Source organism: Acanthopagrus latus, chromosome 23 (genome assembly GCF_904848185.1).
Source record: "Acanthopagrus latus isolate v.2019 chromosome 23, fAcaLat1.1, whole genome shotgun sequence".
Lineage (NCBI taxonomy): Eukaryota > Metazoa > Chordata > Actinopteri > Spariformes > Sparidae > Acanthopagrus > Acanthopagrus latus.
Genome location: NC_051061.1, coordinates 6,987,455 through 7,010,018, shown reverse-complemented (window position 1 = coordinate 7,010,018; position 22,564 = coordinate 6,987,455). Strand labels below are relative to the sequence as shown.

At 46.1% G+C, this 22,564-nt stretch overlaps 1 protein-coding gene across 1 annotated transcript; it reads left to right on the top strand.

Moving 5' to 3' along the window:
- The first annotated feature begins 10,678 nt into the window (after positions 1–10,678).
- actb2 (actin, beta 2) lies at positions 10,679–14,997 on the top strand. The gene is made up of 6 exons (XM_037087864.1): positions 10,679–10,834; positions 12,324–12,453; positions 12,684–12,923; positions 13,347–13,785; positions 13,895–14,076; positions 14,188–14,997. The coding sequence occupies exons 2-6, from the start codon at positions 12,331–12,333 to the stop codon at positions 14,329–14,331; spliced, it is 1,128 nt and encodes a 375-aa protein (XP_036943759.1). The 5' UTR covers positions 10,679–10,834; positions 12,324–12,330; the 3' UTR covers positions 14,332–14,997.
- The last annotated feature ends 7,567 nt before the right edge of the window (positions 14,998–22,564 follow it).

Sequence of the window (22,564 nt, the reverse complement as noted above, 5' to 3'; positions counted from 1 at the left end):
CTGTAAAGGAGTCTTGTTGTCATTATGAGTTTGCCATGTGTCCCCAATTACTGTCCTGGTGCTCTGCTAAAATAAGCTCAACTAACTGTCTGCTGCTTCTAACCTCATATTCAACATACAAACATGGAAGTGGTATCAACTTCTGCATATGATTTTGTGCATGTCAAAGGTCTTTAAAGTTAAAAAGCCCAAAGTCGTGTCATACATTTACATAATTCAAGTCTAAATTCTTGGTAGAAGTGAACTGGAAGCTGAAAACAGTGTCGGCTGGCTCAGGCGTGTGCGCGCTGACCAATCACAGCAGACTGGGTATTCAGGAGACGGGGCTGTAAAGAGACAGGGGCCAATACAGAGCAACTCAGGCGGAGGAGATACAGGGCCGCTGCAGTGGACATTAGAGAAGATCAATGTGATTTCTGAGCACTAAAACAGTAGTAACCCAAAACCAAATTATGAACCTGAAAAATCAGCAGAATATGTCTCAACAAGAAAGCAGCAACATATTTATTTAAACGAATGAATCGAACCACTCCTTTAACTGTTCTGTTATACTTTCTGTAAATGTATTCCCCTCTGCAAAAGTCTATATGCTGTTTCATAACTCTTTCCATACTTGACTCATCCATCCAACTTCCACCACCTATTCTGGCCTTGTTTGTGGTGGCAGCTGACTAAGCGTGGCAGCTCCTTCTCCAGAGCCATGGATCCCCAAGGCATTTACAGGCCAGATGTTTCTCTCCAGTGGCTCTCTCCATTGTCCCCTCACGGCTGGACGTGCCTGGAACACCTTAGGGCGTCCAGGAGGGATCAGGACACCTCCCCTGATCCCCTTCAGCTGACTCTTTTCAACACAAAGGAACCCACCTCTTCACCCTCTGCAGGCATATAATGTGCAATGTAGTGGTCAAATTAAGTAAGCTAATGGAATCTACTTGTGAAACATCCAGTACATGCATTTTTTTAATCATAAATCCAGCCACCCCCCCCCCCCCCCACAAAGTCACGCTTTGACACATTACATCATGCTGTACTCATATAACAGTCTGCTGCACAAAAGCAACATGTGCCGCTGCTGCATAGCTCCAAGTGGACTTTGACCGGCCCTTGGCTGTAAAGTGAGGCCAGTGTGCTGCACTAAGCTGAAAGATTGCTGCCACGGGCAATTACGAGGCTTCCAGTCACACACTCCGAGCACACTTATAAATTCAGCAGGTAACAGACAGGAGCGACTGGCTCGGCACATGTTCTCGACTGTGCTAGCTAGGAAAGGATGCTCAATGAGGAGGAGGGGGGAAAAGAGCGAGAAAAGAGAGGGTGATGAATGAGAAAGGAGACAAGAGAATATGTCAGGAAAAATGAAGAGATGACATGTTGTAAACTGAAGAGAAAAGACTGAGAAAGAATTGAAGGGAAAGGTGTGGCAGTGTCTCACGAATCCTCCATAGGCTGCACATTCTCTGCTGCCGGTCTCCGAGAGCCGGCTCCCCACTTCCTCTTTACCACACTTCCTGCCTCTGCTGCTGGCCTATGCCCTTATATGGCAGCCGCCGACAGCCAATCGGCGCAGAGCAGGCAGCTCATTCAAACGGCGAGTGTGAGAGAGATGAGGAGGGTGGGAACTGCAAACAGAAATGAACTGCATCGCACCATACAAAACAATATAGCCCACGAGCACACGCACGCACACACACACACACAAACCTGCTGGCTGGCTTGAAACAAAAAAGAGGTGCTACAATACAACAAAGCAAAGCAACGCATGCAAACTTTACTCAGCATTTCAGGGGCACTGGGTGCATGCTGCAGCGCCGCATTGGAGTTGTTTTTTTAGGTGGCAAATGGAGAGGGGTGGGCTCTCGGTTTCTATGCAGGGGAGAGGAGAGGAGAGGAGAGGAAGATGTAGACAGAGAGGAGAGGAGAGGAAGATGTAGACAGAGAGGAGAGGAGACGAGAGGAGAGGAGAGGAAGATGTAGACAGAGAGGAGAGGAGACGAGAGGAGAGGAGAGGAAGATGTAGACAGAGAGGAGAGGAGGATGTAGACAGAGGTATGATTTGGCAAATGTCTGATGTTCATCAGAATAAGAAGAAAGACAGTGGCAGGAAGAGAATGATACAGAGATATGAAGAAAATGAGGAAATTATTGACAAAGCAGGCAGTCGGCACGAAGGGCTGTAATGTTATATAAGCGACGTCCAAACAGAGCTGACTGCCAAGGACTGCAGACCAAAGTGCATGGGCGTGTGTGTAGGTGGCTGACCTCTCTCAGTGCACTTGGGCTACAGCTGAGGGGGCGGCCATTGGAATAAGGAAGATCAGGAAGTAAAAGCAGGGCCGGGACCAGTCCGTGAGGCTCAAAATCCCCCCCAAGCGAGCCAATCGGGAGGCTGGCAGCTTGTGAAACGAACCAATCTGAGGGGAGGAGCCCTCCCACCAGACAGAGACAGATGGCAGAGGATAGATAAGCCTCCCTGGGTTCGACACCATGCAGGGGGTCAATAAGGAGCGTGTGTGCGTCAGTGGGAGAATTAGATAAAGAGATAGATAAGTCTGTCACTCTTCTGAGCTCGAAGATTTCTTTCATGTGTCACTCCCATCTCCCAAGTCACATGTGTGCTGCAAAGTTTTTCTGACTGTGACCTAAGAGTGTGTGATCGAATATGCAATTCTGTCTTTGCATGCATCAGGATCTCACGATGTGCTGCTCTCAGCTCAGACTTTTCTCCATTCATGGTGAAGGCGATGGAGGCTGTCAAAGTCCCCCGTGTGCACGTCACCTGAACAAAACCTTAAAAGGCACCTCAGACGTTACGCTGAGCCAATGAGAGGACAGATCAGCGGGAGGAAGTGAGGTGGGTGCACAGGAAGGGGAAGAGAAGAAGAAGTGGAGGACAGAGGGCCTGGTGTGTGTTCACGAGACCAGAAAAAAACAACATCCAGCCTCAGGCGCTGCATGTGGTTATTACATCAGTCCGACCACAGAGAAGCTCCTTGTTTGACAATTAAGTCTGAAAACTGGGTTATACACTTCCAGCTCTTGATCAGATGATCAGATTTACCTTTATTAATCACACAGAGTGGCGAGAACCAGCTTTAGACTTTGATCGATTGTTAGCAGAAGACGTTTGACATTTGTGTGCAGCCAGCGCTAAACAAATTACATTTGTTTTTGGAGCTCTGTGCCAGTGGCTGGAGTGAGCCCAACACAAGCTGTGACACAGATTTAAAAAAAAAAAGTAAGTGCCGAGCCTGTAGGTAAAATGTGTTTGCATCCTCGCAACCACATGTGTGTGGTTATCTGATGCCGACGCCATATGAACTCGTCTGGGGACCAAAAAAGAGAGGTGTAAATGATTTGTTAAAATTGTGTGAAGTTTGATGAATGCAGATATACTGGTGAGGGCTAGGTGTGGCCAGTTAACTCTGTGTGTGTGTGTGTGTGTGTGTGTGTGTGTGTGTGTGTGTGTGTGTGTGTGTGTGTGTGTGAAGAAGTGGGGGTTGGAGTTAAGGATCCATTTGGGCCGTAAATGGGAAGCTAATCCAATCGGAGCACGAATAGGCCAGCTGGCAGGCACAACACACACACACACACAGCTGGTGACTGGCCCGTGCCTTGGAGTCAGACTGTCACCACGGCGACCCACGGATCAATGACGCTGCAGTCGACCAATCTATTGGCTTAGGGGAGTGCAAAGAGGAAGGAGGGGGTGAGGCAGGAAGGGGGTGAGGGGAGGACGGTGAATAGGGCTTCCCTCTCTGAAACTATGACCAGTCACAGATGGCAAACAATTGGTCAGCCAGTCACTTTTCAACAGGCTGCAAAGAGCAGAGAGAAAGAAAGAGAGGCAACATGTCATGAAAGAGGAGAGGATGGACATGCCTGCTTAGCAAGACTGGGGAATAGAAGACTGAGGAAAGGAGAGAGAAAGAAGGGGTGTCCCGCCGACAGACAAAGCTTATCCCTGCATCCAAAACTAAATAGTCTGCATTTTAAAGTAAAAGTTCACCTCGTGGTGAAGTATGCTCATTTGCTTTCTGGTGCAACTATTTGCATCGTAACACTAGAAACATCTCAAAGTGAGACTGTTTTCAGTTTTCCTTTTAGAAATGTTTTTGGAACAGAATGCTACAGACCACAGCAGCTTAGCTTAGCATTTAGACTAAAAACAAGGAAACACCTCGCCTGGCCCTGTACAACTGTAACAAAATCTTAAATCATTTATATTGCCCTTTGCATAGTAACACTGGCAATTTTCAGAACTTTATCTTTTAGATGTATTAGTCAAATATAAGGCTTCAGCCCACAGCTAATTAGCTTAGCATAATGACTGAGAACATGAGCAAAAAGTTGTTTAAGGATTATGTCCTGGGCTATTTCTTATTGCAGAGACTGTGGGGAAGGCACTGGCCACAGAATATTCATCCAAAAAACATCCTCCCAAAAAAAATGTATTGTTATTTTCATATGTTTTTTTGAAGATTAAATGAACAACATATAACGTAAGGGCGGCTGTAGCTGCATGTCGAAGTGTCCAGCAGCAACACCCTGCGACCCCATGGAAAGGGATAAGCAGCTATGGATAATGACTTGACATGACATATAATGTATACTGTTTTAGTGGTGGTAGTGGATGGAAATTTCACCTTTTCCCAGACCCAACCTAGCTGTTGTCAACGATCTTTGTGCTTCGCTGATCAGCTGCTTTAATTCTAACAGACACACATGAAAGCAGTTGCAATCTTCTCGGGAAACACTCAGCATAAAGCGAATTGGTGTACTTTACAAAAAGTTTAACTACTCCTTCAAACTTCCTGGCTGTAAGTTACACTTTTACACACACATACAAAGAGTCAAATGAAGCAAGAATGAAACTCCTGCGGGTGACACAAGAGATGCATTTCCAGTATGACATTACATACTTCCCATCATCTTCCTCTTCTCTCTCTGACTACATCTTCGCTCCACTCAGATGCCATTTGAGGGTTTTATCTCTGGCTCTCATCTCATCGTCATTGTTTTTCTACCCCTCTCTTGATGTCCACATTTCGAGGCCTTAGCTTTCAGCCTCACTCAAGGCTAATTGCGACTAATGTTTTTTGTATTGAGCTGCAGCCTTGCAGTCTAGTTGGAGTTAGATTCCAGGCAGCAGATGTTTAACTGTGACTGTGTGTGTGTGTGTGTGTGTGTGTGTGTGTGTGTGTGTGTGTTTGTGAGGATAATAGATATAGTATTCATGTCCACCCCCTATGGCCAGCTTCAGCCATTAGCAAAAGGCCTTTCATGGTTGTGCTCCCCTCCCCCGCAAACACACACCCACATACACACCAGAATGCCCTTGTTTATGGCCTCAGCTAGCCAGTGCCATGAGTACCAAATATCAAATTCCCCATTTTAAAGAGCAGCAGAAGAGGAAGACGAGGAGACACCAACAATGTAGATACAGGGAAGAGAAGGGGAGGTGTTGGGGGTGAATTCGTCAGTGATGGCCTTCTTAGGTCGCAAGTGAAGAGAAACTTGCGGCATCTCAGCTCATTAGAGGAACAGGAAGCGGTGGTGGGATGGGTTTAGCAACGCAGGGAGTGGCGAACGCAGCAGAACAGACTGTTTGTTCTGCGATGCTACTGGCTGGATGGCTGGTTACCTTATTTGAAGAAAAAAACCTGAGCTAATGACGTCACACGCGGGTGTCACAACAGCTTTAATTCACTGGTAAACAGGGAGTCCACAGAGAAACATACGCACGCTCAAAGACACACACGGGGATACTTTAAAAGGTCGTGTGTGCATGTTGATGTCACTAAACTATAAATCTAATTTGTGTAGTTGAGTAATCACTGAATGATCACTCTGATCATATATCCTTATGAAGCTTATCACTGAGCTATAGATTACTCATATACATACTTGCACTGTCATCAAAGATAACATTTGGTTATGATTAGATGTTGTCGTTTTCTTTGACCTTTGAGTCTAACACATGAACACATGTGCTGCAGTGGTCAGTGGGTTACTGATTGACTTATCACATGGCAGTATTGATGTTTGAAAAAAGCAATAAGTGCAAGTGCTCCTAATGGTGTAATAAAGGATAGTTGTAATGTACTTCAGCTGGACAGATGACTTCACAACTACATATTCCTTCATTGAAATAGTTCAACATTTTGAGACATTTCATTCTTACAGAGAGCTAGATGAAGACCTTGATACCCATGTGATGTGCTTACAGTAAATATGTAGCTACAGCCAGCAGCAGGTTAGCTCAGCTTGGCATACAGACTGAAACGGGGGGAAACAGCTAGTTTGGCTCCGTCCCATTGTAATAAATTCTGCCTCGTAAAGTCAGCAACATTGAGGTTCACTACTGAACCTGTGTGTCTCTGTTGATTGCCAGGCAGTATCCAAGAAATAGTTCAGTACACAGTTTTCTGTAAAAAAAAAAAAAAAAAAATACATAAAAAAATCAACAAGTGAAGTCACATTATATTAGTTTGTGGCCTTAAGACCTGTTGATAGGTTGATTTTGATGCCTTAGGATGTGACTAGGCTACTTGTTTCCATCTGTTTACAGTCTCTCTGTGCTTTGCTAAGAAAAGCTAAGCTAACGGCATCTGCCTCCTGCAACACATTATTTCTACAGACTAGACTGGGTATTGGTCTTATTTTTACTACTACTTTGCTTTTAAATGTCTGTCAGAAAATGCAGACTTGGGGTTAACTTTGCTCCAGAGGTGAAAGACTGGGTTAGCCCACGTCACAACACATATTGTTATCCTGAGGCTTAGAGATGACCCTGGGATAATTTAGCCCCTTTTCATACGTTCATTGTTAGCCCAGGGTAAACCTACACTCAGGGCTACATGATTCACATTGCACTTTTACTAGCCCTGGGTTAAATGGCTGTTTAGCCATGCAGCTATATTAACATTTAAGGATGTAATGTGACTACTCTGTTTACTCTAGCCCTGTTTCACACTGGCACATTTTAGCTCTGTGCATAGTTGATTTTCTTTGGCACAATCCTGGCCCATTCCAAAGTGGGCTAACCGCTCCCTTAGCCTGGGAGTAGGAGGTTCTAAGCCCTGAGCTGAGTGCAGTATAAAAAAGCTCTTGTGAAATGTGCCGGGATTGTGCCAGTGTAGGGCTTTTCACACTGCACTTAGCCCAGGGCTATCTCCGAACCTCTTAGCCCCAGGGAATAAGAAGCTGATAACCGCAGGTTAAGAACACTTGCACAGTCCTGGCACCTTTCAAAGTGGCATTCTTGGGGACATACAATGAAGATGAATATTTTAAATAAGGCCATATAAGGTAATAAGGTCCACAAAAAGTTGCCTCAACAACAAAAGTTGTTGTGCTGCATGGCCTTCAAGTGCAATGGACGCTATAGGTGAGTCATACTGTCAGAGCACTGTGGATTTCAACTGCATTAGGTCCATGTCACTGTGCCACTGACATGTGTGGGTGATGATATTCCAGGTTGAGCCCTCGGCCTCTTGTATACCACACAGAGAAAAGGTGAGCGGTAACAACAAGCATTGAAAGGCAGCTGAACAATTCACCTGGCTGAAAACCTTTGTGACAACTGACTCCCCCCAGCCCCACGTTGGCTTCCACCAGAGGCCGCTTGGTCAAGCCACTGAACACTTTTTATATATATATATATGCATATACATATATAAATATACACAGCCTGTACATAATACAGTAACAGTGTTTTTACCTTAGGGCACATGACTTTAACAACTAAATTACAGTTATTTGCAGGAGCTCCATAACTCTAAATGACCGGTTTAAGCCCTGAGCTTCCACTTGTTGCTCTCTTTAAAGTGTCACTTAGTTTGACAAGTGGTCTATTTAGATAACCACGACTCATAGTAACAGTCATTATACACAACACCTCAAGTGCCTGTGTATAAACTCTTGTCTGGATGAAAAACCCTCCGAAATATTCATTAGGTGGCTCTATTGCGCTAGGCAACTTGGCAGCGAGGTCTAGGTTCAGGGAGGCTGCATTTCACTGGCACCCGCGCTGTAAACACAGACACACACACACTGTTATGACACATGAGAAGAGTCTTCCTGGGACAGTATTCCAAGCACTTGGATCGTAGGAATTCCCAGTGAGGAGTGTTGACAACATGCCACTTAACCAGAGACCTCTCACTTACCACCAGTGGTTCATAAGCAAATGCATGTCCAAAGTCCTGCTTACCTAAACTGACTGACACTTGAGCTCCAGTGTCACTCTCTATCCAGGATGTAATAAGAAGTAGTACATCATGCTATCAAATGTTTTTCACCTGAATCACAGTGGGCTGGGCCGGAACAATGAGTCAGTCATGTAAAGTATGTGCAGTCGTATAGCTATAACACACACTGTGATATGGAGGGGCACTCCCTTCAGGCCAGATAAAACATTTCTCAGCCAATCCCTGTTTGCGCCCTTTACAGCGTCAACACGCAGTTCACTTCAGCTTCTTTTTTTTCTTTTTTTTTTTACATTTCCTAATCACAGAAACGCAACTTTATGACGAGAATAAATGAACGGATAGGTCAGACGGAGACAGAGAAAGGATTGTGATTTGACCCTTAAAGCAGCTTGTTTATTCAGTCATGGAAGAAGATAAATATTTCTGAGTTTGTATTGTTGCCTCATTACTATTGTAGGGATTTTAAGTCTGTGTTTGAATTTCTTCTTCAAAAAACTACATTGCGCCCGTTGAATGATGAGGTTTGAGGCCTGTAAATCAATAAGTGGGCTCAGTAGACCTTTGATCACCTCGAACGCTCTTTCTTCCATCTGTAAAAGCCTCCGGCAGCGTCTATATGAGACTGTCAGGTAGTAAACTGATAGTTCTAGCTCTTATTGCTCACTTTTATCAAATAGTTATTTAAGTCTAGGAACAGGGCTAGAATGAAACCTTGCAGAATGAAACGTCCTGATTAACCCTCCTGAATCTGCCAGCTGAGCCAACACAATCTTCCTGCACATTCGAGGACTGCTTTTTTCATGCTGTCCATGCACCCAACTGCAGCTAATTCATATGAGTCATATGAACCATGTGAGGACGACAGTAATCTCGATTTAAAGTCATGTTAACAACAGGAATCAACGCAAGGAGGAGAAGACAGGGCAGAAAGACACATAGGAGTTGATGCAACTGGGAGAGGAAGAGGAAGTGGTGAAAGAGGAAGAGAAGAATTTGTCTCGGTGGCCACAGCTTTAAATGGCACTGAGGACGCTCAGTCGTTCCTCTAGCAAGTACGCTCACCGTTAAGGAGCACAAAATTAACAAAAGAGCGAGCCAGATTGTTTTTAAATGAAGGTGAAGATGGAGGAAAGAGGAGAGAGAGAGAGGAGGGTTGAAGAGAAGAAGAGAGAAGCGCACACAAGCGGGGCGGCATAATTATTGAGTGTGGTCTGAGTGTGTGTGGAGCCTTAACATGGCTGTGAATCAGAGGTGGACATTGTATCAGCCTGTAGGCCCATGGCTCGCCAAAAAATGTAAGTCTGAGATGGTGTCACGTGGGCCTCATTAGTCAGGACGTGAATGAAGCAGAGGGTGAAAGCCCCTGAAATTTCCACTCTTATGGTAATGATCAGGAAGTGGAACGCAGAGTGGTGTGTGTCTGGCATTCAATTAATAAAGGTGAACATGAGAGGATGGTGTGTCTGATAGAGGGAGGCATCTTGGCACTTCCTGCTTCATGCGTGCAAAAGACAAACAATAGCCAAGGTGTTTTTCGACATGACTGAGGGGCAGTTGAGACGGCAACTGAAAGCCCCTATGGTACCTTCCCCATTTTAGGGATTTCTGTGTAAGTTACACATTTTGTGCACTGCACGCAGAATGCAAACTGATCCTGTTCTTTCTGTAGACGACACACCTTTGTCAAACCATTGTACTACAGGCAGAGCAAGAGAGAGAGAGAGAGAGAGAGAGCAGGCAGTCAGTGACAGGATATTCAGGAGGAGGCCAAGACCATGTAGCCACAAAGCATGAACACTTGATCAAAATGAACATTATCAGCGAGCAGTATGGGGAAGGGGTGGCCTACATAAGTGGTCATTCCCCGGCTTGTGGCAGGGCAGCTCCAGCATGCTCTGTGTGTGTGTGTGTGTGTGTGTTATGTATGTCATGTGTTTGACCTGGTGATGCAGCGGCTGCGAGGCCCACTGAGCTCACAGCCCGGGGCTTTCAGCAACAGTGGACAGCGACACCGACACCGGCATCGCCACCGCCGTCCTCTGTAATGTCTGAAATACCGAAACAGAGTCAGGTTTATCTTGGGAGAAGAGCAGTGAGTGAGCACAGCCTTCGGAGAACATGTCCCAGGCCTTTGCAGCCCTCACAGGGAGGAGTCCTCGGTGCAAAGCTCTGTCAATTATCATATTAGTTTGTGATCAACTGCTCGGAGCAGGTGTAGAAGAGATATCTTCACACATGTGAAAGTTTAGACATCATTAAAGAGGTATATAAAGCAGTACATGAGGAGATTAAGCTTACTAGGCCTCACAACATCAATCCCTTCCCTTTTATTTTCTCCAATCCTTTGCTATTATCGCCTCCCTCTCTCTCTCTCTCCCTCAAATCGCGAGCGCCCAGTGCACCACAGTGTGCACGCGACGTGCCCCAGTGAATGACGCCGGACCAATCAGAGGGCGCCATTCCGAAAGTTTACCTTTTATGGCTAGAGCCGGGCAACTGGCGGAGTATATAAAGCCGGCGCCCACAGCTAGCAGATTCACTCTGAGCGCCGTTACACGCAGCTTGTGCGGGATATCATTTGCCTGAAACCGGTTCCCTTAAAGCGAAAAGCCCCCCACCCAAAGGTAAGAAAACTGAAACTGTTTTTGCATATTTCCAATTGTTGGGTAATATTAGCAAGTAAACAATGAATTGATTTGTTTTTTTTGTTTTTGATGCTGCTGTCTGAAATTTGTAATTTTTGAAATGGAAATATGGCAGAGACCACGAGGTTCTTTGTCCTGCCATTCACCACTTAACTGCTAAATTAACTTATTGATTTTGAAAACGGTAGTAATTATAAAAGGGAGTTTGCTTGTTTTAAATGTGTGCATCAATAGTGATCAGGCACCGTTACTTTGCGACAGGTGCCTTTGGATGTTGCCGGCTTATGTAAATTATAATTGATCAGTTGACAGTCTCTGTAAAACTGGGTTTGCCATCGTGTAATTGTGCAACATTTGTTGCCATCGATGTTGGCTAATATATCTCACCCAGCAGGTTAGACTGAAAGAGGCTTTTGAGTCGAGGTCGTCTGGATCCCGGCTGCTCCCTTTGTGCGCCCGATGCGGCGGGGTGTGACCTACTTTAGCACATTAGCCTAGCCACGCCATGCTAACACCGCCCTTCAGACTTGCATCAGTGTCGGTTTTAATCAGGATTTTTTTTTTTTTTTTTTTTTTCTCCTCGGACACTTTTGCACATTTCTTGTATAACAAGGGCGTGTTAAATATCGCCTTTTCATCTGAATAATTTGCATTTATGAGATGTCCTCTAATATAGAAATGGCAAAGAAAAGGAGGCCCTGCCAAAATCATTTATTAGTTAATAGTAAAGTCCTGCCTTGCCGTGAGTCATGTCTTTAACTCGCACACAAGGAAAGGGGGAAACTGCGGATGACAGATGATCCAGCCTGAGTAAAGGCGTGGCTTTCAGGAAATGGAGCATCAGTCAAGGACTTGTGGCCCATTAAGCCAACGTATGACTTCATTATGCAACTTTTATTTCTTGTAAAGCTAGAGTCCAGTATTTAAAATTTTGGGGTGGGGGCGGCTGAGGTTTCTGACAATAGTTGAACAGGGAGAAATGGAAGTGGCGTGTCAGACGGCCGGTGGGTAACGTTAATGAATGAAACGGTTGAGGGCGATGACGCAGTGATATTGAAGCTTTCGTTCGGCATAAAAACCAGTGCGACTGGGCAACAATGGGAGGTGGCGACGGAAGGAGTCGCAGTGTGGCGAGGTGGAGGGAGTGGTCGCGGGTCTGACGGTGTCGAATGTTCCTTTTTTCTTCATGTGCTGTACCGTTATCTGGCCGCGCGCCATGGCGCCGGTAGCCGCAAAGCTGCTCAAAACCGAACCATGTCCTTATATGGTAATAACAGAATGCAGCGCCACTTCCTTTTGTCTGGCTTTGGTCGGAATGTGGGGCACGAGCTCCACCCAGCGGCCAGCCTCGTGAACTGCGGCTGAGTTTAACAGGAAGTGAGATCTCAGAGTGTACAGCGGGCGGAGGTGGGGAGGGAGGTGGATGTGAGACTCGAGTGTTTAACGGATCTTTCCCCCCTCTTAACAGTTCAGCCATGGAAGATGAAATCGCCGCACTGGTTGTTGACAACGGATCCGGTATGTGCAAAGCCGGTTTCGCCGGAGACGACGCCCCTCGTGCTGTCTTCCCCTCCATCGTCGGTCGCCCCAGGCATCAGGTGAGATTATGACTTAAATATTTGATTTTTATTTTTAATAAATACTCAGGTCTAATATAATTTCTCAAGCGCCAGTTTAAAATGGCATTAGTTTTCAATGATCAAAATATAAACTACACATTATGACATTGTAATTTCTGCCCTTAATTATATTGCCTGTAGCTAGATTTGGCTGAACGTTTGGGTGCAGAATCATATTTACTAAACAATCTCTTTCATGTGGTGTTCAGGGTGTGATGGTGGGTATGGGCCAGAAGGACAGCTACGTTGGTGATGAGGCCCAGAGCAAGAGAGGTATCCTGACCCTGAAGTACCCCATCGAGCACGGTATTGTGACCAACTGGGATGACATGGAGAAGATTTGGCATCACACCTTCTACAACGAGCTGAGAGTTGCCCCTGAGGAGCACCCTGTCCTGCTCACAGAGGCCCCCCTGAACCCCAAAGCCAACAGGGAGAAGATGACCCAGGTACACACCCTCCTCATTCACATGCAGAGTTTAGAGCATATCTATTTTAAACAGACAGCATAATGGAGTATTGGCAGTTCTAGTTGCCTCATTTCCTTCCAAGTCTCCTTCTCCATTCCACTCTCACTTGCTCATTCCTCCCTTTCCTCCAGGGCTTCTCTCCTATAAGATGATCTATCATCAACAGGTCTCTTGACTGTGTGCCTTTTTATCTGCACTTGTGTCTTAGCTGAATCAATAGCTCAGCACCTGTTGCAACATCTGACATGCACAAGTGTGAAGGGATGTTGACTTTCTGCACCTGTGTTCTACTAACTTGAATCTCAGCCTCACTGTAGTGCATGTAGCGAGTGCAGTGGCCACAAAAGTTAGACTCATGCTGTGACTTAAAACTAATTTTATTTTTTTATTTTTTTCTTGCAGATCATGTTCGAGACCTTCAACACCCCTGCCATGTACGTTGCCATCCAGGCTGTGCTGTCCCTGTATGCCTCTGGTCGTACCACTGGTATCGTCATGGACTCCGGTGATGGTGTGACCCACACAGTGCCCATCTATGAGGGCTATGCCCTGCCCCACGCCATCCTGCGTCTGGACTTGGCCGGCCGCGACCTCACAGACTACCTCATGAAGATCCTGACAGAGCGTGGCTACTCCTTCACCACCACAGCCGAGAGGGAAATCGTGCGTGACATCAAGGAGAAGCTGTGCTATGTCGCCCTGGACTTCGAGCAGGAGATGGGCACTGCTGCCTCCTCCTCCTCCCTGGAGAAGAGCTATGAGCTGCCTGACGGACAGGTCATCACCATCGGCAATGAGAGGTTCCGTTGCCCAGAGGCCCTCTTCCAGCCATCCTTCCTCGGTAGGTTCTTTACTTGAGCTAAACTTGCAACACTCACTGAAACATACTGAACTCTTATGGTTGCCATCACTTCACAATTTTCTAACAAGTCTTTCACATTTGCTCTCAGGTATGGAGTCCTGCGGAATCCATGAGACCACCTACAACAGCATCATGAAGTGTGACGTCGACATCCGTAAGGACCTGTATGCCAACACTGTGCTGTCTGGAGGTACCACCATGTACCCTGGCATCGCTGACAGGATGCAGAAGGAGATCACAGCCCTGGCCCCATCCACCATGAAGATTAAGGTGAGCTGACATGCTATGGAGCCAGCAGAGTGGCATTTTGTCTGACTGGTTTGAAGGTAATTTGAACAAAATGCTCTGGTATCTAATGCTTTTTTTTGTTGTCTCCTGCAGATCATTGCCCCACCTGAGCGTAAATACTCTGTCTGGATCGGAGGCTCCATCCTGGCCTCCCTGTCCACCTTCCAGCAGATGTGGATCAGCAAGCAGGAGTACGATGAGTCCGGCCCCTCCATCGTCCACCGCAAATGCTTCTAAACAGACTGTTCCTCCTCCCCCTCCCCAACCAAACGCCCAACAACTTCAGCTCTGTGCAAAACAACCACACCACACATTTCTCATACACACTCAGGCGCAGAGCCTAGATGACCAACTCATTGGCATGGCTTCAGTTATTTTTGGCGCTTGACTCAGGATTTTAAAAAACTGGAACGATGAAGGATACAGTAATGTTTTTGGCTAGGTTTAAAAAAGCACCCCAGGGTTCTGCAGTTGCATCTGGGGACTTAAAAAAATGTACATTTTGTTTTTTCTTTGAGTCATTCCAAATGTTTGTTAACTGCATTGTTCAGATACATGATTCCAAATGTTAACTGCATTGTTCAGACACGTATTCGCCTCTGTGAAGGCTGCCCAGTGGTTGGCGCATACTTAAACATGGTTGTAGTATCGCTTGTATGTAAATTATGTCTGGGTTTTTTGTACTTTCAGCCTTAAAAATATCTTGGTCCTGTTAATTTTTTTGTTTTTGTTATGCAAAACCCAGTCGTGACCTCTTCTTCCCCCTGTTTGGAGGTTTCATCCCCGGGGTGGTGGGGCAAGGGGTCTCGAAGTGATGGGGTTACATGGGGTGCCAGACCGGTGGGGCCAACCTGTACACTGACTGAAACAATCCCAATAAAGTGCACATGTGTTCCGACATGATGTCTGACTCTTGTCCTGATTTATCTATAATGGTTCATTTATCTTTTTAAATATGACTTCTACTAGCTGAAACACTACCTGGACTTGAATGAAATTACATCTTTATTTTTGGAAAAGTGCTCTACAGAAACATGACGGCATGTATCAAGCTAACTGAATTTGTATTAAAAGATCCAGCTGCTTCTCCCTCAAGCTGCAAATTTAAAAGACTTAAAATGACACTTTAGACTTTACTATTACATCACTAACAGGTTGTGCATTTAAACCTTTAGCTTAGTCTGGAGGAAATGTAATTAAGTTACACTAGTAAAAGGGTTTGTATTACAGCACTAAGATTTGGATTCTAATCTCATGGCTCATTAGTGGATGAAGACAGCTGAACATTTATTTTAGGTAAGTGTGAAGACTTTTTTCAATTACAAAGGGACTATAGATTAGTTTCTGATCCTATAGAAATGATTGAAGACACCATTCAAGGCAGTATGGCTAATCCTGTTTACACCTGCAGCGCAGCAGCCTCACCTGTTCACAGCTTCTCGGTCCAAGAATTGAAGGAATGCTTTTTCCTGCCAGAAACCTGATGACATCTTAGTCGGAATCTTTTCCTTTGCGCAATCAGTTCTAAAGGACAAGTCATTACATGAAAGTGTGCTTGTAAACCTGAGATAAGCCCAAACCTGCTGAAAATATCAGCATCAATTCACCTGTCTGTTACAGAGCAATCAGATGTGAACAGAAGCTGTATAAATCCTGTCACAGGACATAAATGACTTCAGTCAGGCCTTTATAACAGTATTTCACAATGGCATATCTTAGATTACACCTGGTTTGTGCTGCGGCCTTTCAAAGCGCCTGAACGAATCCTATTAGAACCGACTTCATATGCACAGAGTCTCCTCATCTTTCATTAGTGCTGCAGACTGATAGGGCTGCTATCAAAAACTATTGTATTAAAAGTATGAAAAATGTATTTTATGAGGATCATATAGTTTAAATTTATTTTATGAAATGAAATACATTCTTATACTTTCATACTGTGTCAGGAATTCATACATTTCCAACACAGGCAGCAGAGATCCTATAAAGACTCCTTCCATAGCAGAACATTCACCAGTGTGTTCATCTGCTTCAGGGTTTATGCTGACCTTATTTGCTGCAGCGTTACCTGTCTCAGCTGAGCAGATGTGACATTCTGACATCAGAGGTCAGGCTCGCTCAGAGGACTGACCCCAGTGAGCTCAGTGAATCACTCACATCAAGAGTGATGAGCAAAGCGCTCAGGTCAGTCACTTATCACACAAAAAGCCTTTTTTTTTTTTCTATCCTTGGGGAGTCCGGCCTGTGACACCATCTGCAATCACGCTCTCCTCGTGGGATCATGAGATCACAGATTATATGTCTGTTTATCAGCTGGATAGGCCTTAATGATGAGGATGCTGACGTGAAGCACGAGGGGAAATATCTCTCCAGTACGATTTTCCTCGCTCAAAACAATGGATCTCCATTATTTTCCATGATTCCCTTCCAAAGACACAAAACACAACCACATTAGAGGACATGAACACAAAGCAGTGTGCAGTTTGGTCCTGACCTGCAGTCACATCTCCACTCATGTTATCACAGACTGGCTGTGGATTCGCAGCAGTTGCGCTGTTTGGACAGCAGGTGGCAGTGAAGGTCCATTTATCCTGCTGTCCAACAGTGAGGCGTGTCTGTGCTGAGTGCTCCTCATGCCAGCCCTCTCTCTGCACTCACCTCATATTCAGGCTTACAGCACTGAGCTGAGTCTGATATGTGTGAATCTCAGTTTTTTCCTTTTTTTTTTTTTTGTATTATTATTTATTATAAAGTTACATTTAATTCCATTTCCATTTGATTGGCATGGAAGTAGCAGTACATCACAGCAGTAAAAAGACCGTGGAGCCAAGATGGAGCCATTAAAAAGTAGCCGAGCTGGTGGATGTTTTCCATCAGTTTCCCCGGAATGTCATTGAAAAGACCCTCTGCTGATCCGCGCACATTTCCAGCCTGCATCTGCATACCGCACAGATGGAGGAGGATAAGATGGATGGTGCATGGACGGTGCTGCTGCTGCTTGCCCCACCCTCATCCTCATCCTCCATGCATCCTATCCTGTTTCTGTGTGTGTCGCCACCCCGTCAGATTCAGAACCAAGCCCAAAGTCATGCGCGGCCCATTAGTCAGGCTGTCCCAGTTTCGCGCAGTATTCTGGGCTGCTCGCAGGCGGCCGGTGATGTATGGCGGGCCCGGAGGCCTGTGGCACATGCCCGTGGAAGTTTGCGTTGATGTGTATTCATATATGCACGCATTCTGCCTGCTGCTTGCACATACACACCGAAGATCAAGTGTGTTTGGTATTGGAAATTTATTCCATCTCGCCGCAGCGCCCACCCGCCTGCGATTCTGCTGAGACTGCTGCTCTCTGATATCCTTTTATTGCCACGCCAGCAAAACACTCGCTGGCGAGGAAGCAGTGCTTGGCATCATGTGTGTGTGGCTGGCTCAGTGTGTGTGTGTGCAGAGCCATTTTTTTTTTTTTCTGTGCTTGCCGAGGGTTGTCGTGCACGACGCGGGAGCGCGCTGCCTCGTGCAGGTGTGAGCGCTGCAGGTGTCAGAGCGCGCGGCGCTCCGGAGACGACACAGAGGGGGAGCAATTTGTCTGAAAACGAGGCTCCCTGTGTTCCTCCATTCAACCACAGCTGTGCAGATTTACTGCGGCTCCGTTGGCCGGGTCCGCTCGTCCGCCCCCGCCTGCAGTTCCCCTCCTTCTCCGGCAGGTGGCGGTCGCGGCGCTGCGTGAGCGTGCGACCCGGGCCTGTGCGGCGGGTGAGAGGCGGGCAGAGAGGAGAGGGGCCACCGCTGCTGACAGAAGGAGGCCAGGCAGAGAATCATTGATCACGGTGACACACAGAGGAGCTCCTCTTCTCGTGTACGCCTCAGAGAGCCCAAGCATCCTGCGCACGGCGACATGTTCACTCGCAGAGCTACCCCCAGTGACTCTCATTGTGTTTTATGGACTGACAAGCACATGCGGAGTGCAGTTTCTGACAGAGAGGCGCCGTCTCACACGAGGCTATAAAGCCTTAATCTCACGTCTCTCCGTCACATCAGATATATTCTGCAAACAAATGTGTAAATTGTCCCTCCTTCTACAATCCTCAGTAGGAGAGTTTGGTTGTTTTATGGTCTGCAGCGTCAGATGTGACAGCAGATACTCAATGAAAGGAAAGAAAGCCAGAGAGAGAGAGAGAGAGAGGCGGTGTCTGGGGTGTAAGGAGGCGTGCAGGCCCCTGCAGGCATTTTGTTGAGGTTTCAGTGACTCTGACACATCACCGCTGCACATTTACTCAGCAGGAGATGCATCTGTTGCATCAATGTTTCCTTACGTTTGCGGAGAGGCTGTCTGGATTCTCTCGAAACCCCCTCCCAAACACACACACACTCAATTTCTCAGCTTCTCTGACCACATTACTCAAGCACAGGAACCGGCACCAAAAATACACACATCCTGTGCGTTGCAGGTTTGCTCAAGCACCCCTGCATGCACTGTTGACAACCCAACCCCCCTCTTGATTCTAAGCAGTGGCAGATGGGAATCACTTTGCTTTGGCTTCCCTGCGTGTCCTTGTCTCGGAGCAGTTCTTCCAGAAATCAACATGTTTATTTTGACTGCCTTTTGGCTGTGTTTTAATGATTTGTTTGAGACAGACAGCTCACGTATATTTACATGAGGGGTAAGTGGATCCTGGGAATTCTAACTACAGGTCTTGCATGTGATTAGATGGGGATGAAATGTGGGTCAGTTTATGTATGTTACATTTTCCAGCTACCCACAATGAAAAAACTCAAATTCTTCCCAAAAATGTTTCTTATTTCAGGTTAAAACAACATGTCACACTTAAGGGGGCACTACGAAGTTTTGGAGAGGAAATTCAAACTCAGGATTATATTCTAGAAGTATGTAGAAAATATATTTTCTTCCTATAACTGAATAAACAAGCTGTTCACAGAGGGAAATAAGGTCCCCAGGACACTGTTAAAAGCTGGAAAGGTGGCAGGGTCCGCCAAATGTATACAAAGTGAAAAAGTGTGAAATTGTGTTGTTCTTTATGGTCAGTTTGTTTACTCAGTCATGAAAACAAAGAGAGTTTATTTAGTTTGTTCAGGCATAACAAATATTTCTGATTAAAAACTTCCCCAACACTACAAAGTGCACCTTTAATATAAGATATAGTGACCTAGAGTAGCATTTCAGTGAGATAAATGGGACTGGGTTTTAGACTATTTTCAGATTTTTATTCATTTAATATATTTTTAAGTGGCATTTTCTCCAGTGCAGTTCTGCTAAATGAATACATTTCTATATGTGAAATGTATGGGAAGTACAAACATGACCACATATGTGCATGACTGTCTCTGTCCATGATCCAAATACAGCTAATTTTCAGAGGGAAAAAAACCCCAAGAAATGAAAACCATCGCCTGATCACAAAAGCCTGAAAACTGTGAATATTTGCGGTGTGTGAGCCAACAGACAATGTGTGGATCTGTCATTGTGTGTTCCCGAGCACTGCTGCTGACTACATTCAGGCTGGTGCGCATGTGGCCGCCTGTTTGTCCTCCAGCAGAGAGCTCCTCGCCCTCCTCCTCCCCCCACCCTCTAGTGGTCCACCATAAAACCCTGCAAGGCACTGTCTGATGATTGGCAGGTACCCCATGAGAGCTGCATGTGTGAGTGTGTGTGCTTCAAGCACGGGGGGGTTGGTGGTGGTGTGTGTGTGTGTGTGTGGTGGTGGTGGTGTCAGTCACCCCAGAACCCGGTGGTGTGTTTATTGCACATGTTGTGTGTATTTGTCTCTGTATGCATGTTTGTTTCATTCCAGCAGGAAACATGACACCGCCATTAGCTTCCTTCACAAACATGTTGTGGATCTGTCTTGCTGCAGTGCAGCAGCCGTAATAACAATACAGTAGTTGTGCGGAGCATGGGACAAGGTATGATGAATGATTTAGGCCTGAGGGCATGCAGGCGCTCTGTGTGAGTGTGTTAGAGCTGACTGGGGTTGGGAGGGGTTGCATAAAAAAAAAAAAAAGGCTGGAGTTATTTATTCCTGCTTCCTGTGTTGAATACTGTCGGAAATGATGTTTCATTGGGAACATGGTCATACATGCAGGCTTTATTAACAACCCCCCCAGCCCCGAGTTGGTGTTTCAAACTGTGTTGTTGTCAAAGGGTGGGTGCTCATGCAGGACATCTTTCTGTATTTATTTATTTATGTATGTCTTTTCCAGAGAGGAGTGAACCCCCAGCTGAATTAATCAATGCTGTCTTCTGGGCTCTGTCCCCTGTGGGTTAATGCAGCCACACGCCTGGGGGGAGGAAAATCAGATAGTCTGGCCGCCAAATCAAATCATTACCTGATCCTTCAACTGATAGGACAGAATTATCCCAAAACCCCCAACAATGATATTTGGACAGCCGAGCGGCAAGAGGTTGATGTGAGATATGGTGCTCGGGCAAAAGATAAGAGGCAAACAACGAGGGGAGAGAAAGAAAAACACAACCAGCCTAAAACAAGAGTCTGGGATAACAGATGTTCTCATCCTGTAATCTTTGGTCCGCAGAATAAAAACAGTGTTAGCGGAATGAAAAATTGGCTGCGGTGTTGTATTGACTCAGCAGCGCTTTGGGCTATAAATCACAGTTTTCAGTACTTTTCCACTCCAGCCCCACATAGAGGACAAGCTTGGAGCTTTATGTTGGAGCAGCCTCAAAGAACCCAGTTGGTGTATAGGCTATAAAAAACATAATCTACCAAATGGTCCCATCTGCTCCTGGGATAAGCCTAACCTAGAAATAAACAGATATGTCTGTGTTGTTGCCATCGAATGAGGGTTGAGAATGTGCACATGAAGCGAGCGCACACACACACTTATGGGCTGGTTGTTGTCCTGTAGGTGGAGGTCAATAAAGAATGTTTGAATTAATCTTTATTGAGTTATTCTGGCTGATCAACTAAAAGCACTGGTGAAATAATTTCATCAGCGTGTCACATTATAATAATCCGTAAATGACTGTTCTCCTTTAAATTCAATTCACAGTCAAATGCTGGTGATAAAGCATGCGCAAAAATGCTGCCTTGTGCATATATTGTGCGTTTTCTTGTCTGAATGAATCATGAGTAACCCGTTTCATGAAATTACATGAATACCACCGGAGTCGTCTCAACCCACACGGCAGCTGAACTGAACCCACCTCAAAGTGCAGATAACCCCCCTCGAAAGCCTCCGCATTTGACAAGAAAAACAACAAGGAGAAGATGAAACCTGCCTCCTGCTCAGGGGGAGAATAGACGACAACAATGGGGCCCTAATGTAAAGGCATTGTCTGAATTCCCAGTCGGAGCGATTTGGAGAACAAAGGCCGGCTTGGTCCCCTCGGACGGCACATCACTCTAGTCTCCGCCTGGTAATTCCCTCCCCGGGTCCCGTCAGGGGCGACAGGCTCTGCGAGCAGACGGGTCAGCGGGGCGAGAGCCGTCGCCGGGCGGCCTCTTCTGTTAGCTCAGCTCGGTTGCCATCCGTACGGGCGAATAACCACCGAGGTGTGACCACCGAGCGTACCGCGAGCTCACCGACTCGCCTGACCACCTCACAGCGGGGTCATCTCTCCGCTGCCGGTGTTAGCATGAGTGCTCCGCCGCCGCCGCTCGCACAGACCCCGGCCGTCCTCTCTCCTCGCGCTCCGCGGTTTGCGCTCTGTTGCGGAGCTTTTTACTTTCCCCTGCCAGCGGGGGCGCCTTGAAACAGACGCGCTGTGCGCAGGAGGGGGTGGAGGAGTGCAGAAGGTTGACATGGGCAGCTTGAAACCGCCTCAGACTTTTTTTAATCAACATTTTTTGCAACGATGTAACGCGGAGCGGCTCACCTCCGAGGAATCGTACGGAGTGAAAACCCGCGAGAGTTAGACACGTCTGTGCGCGAGGTCGTGTGAGAGAGTTTGAAGAGCCCTGGTTCACGTCAAAGGTCGCCTCCCTCTTTTTTTCCTGAATTTTAGCATAAATGAGCACGCCACTTTTTCCCCTCTTCTAATGCAAATGTGTGCGTCCCCTCTGAATCCCGACTGAGATTATTCGACATCCAGCGTTGCTTCACCTATACAGCCGGTTCTGGGCATTTGCATACCAAGAGCTGAGCATTATTATTCCTGGTGTGGGAATAAAAACTGTAGAAAACAATGATGAGTCTCAGTGCTTTCCTGGCTGATAGGATAAAAGCCCAGGGTGTCTTTGACCAGTGAAATCTGCCTGCATGTGCACTGAGTGAGGGTCCGCTTACCAACAAACTACATAAAATTGTATTCGATCAATCTAATCTGCCTCACTAAGTTAGTATTTGAAGGACTACAGCTGCACATTAAAAGACCACTACGTAGTTTAGAGAGAGAAATTTTGATCAGAAGGGAAAGATCTTTGTTGATTGAATTTGTATGCCGAAACAAACTGAATTAAAAGAACCTCTTTGTTTTCATGACTGAAAAAATAAA

Coding starts and splice junctions, on each gene's coding strand:
- actb2 (XM_037087864.1), top strand. CDS start 12,331: ATGGAAGATGAAATCGCCGCACTGGTTGTTGACAACGGATCCGGTATG. Junction 12,454..12,683: donor TCGGTCGCCCCAGGCATCAG/GTGAGATTATGA, acceptor TGTGGTGTTCAG/GGTGTGATGGTGGGTATGGG. Junction 12,924..13,346: donor ACAGGGAGAAGATGACCCAG/GTACACACCCTC, acceptor TTTTTCTTGCAG/ATCATGTTCGAGACCTTCAA.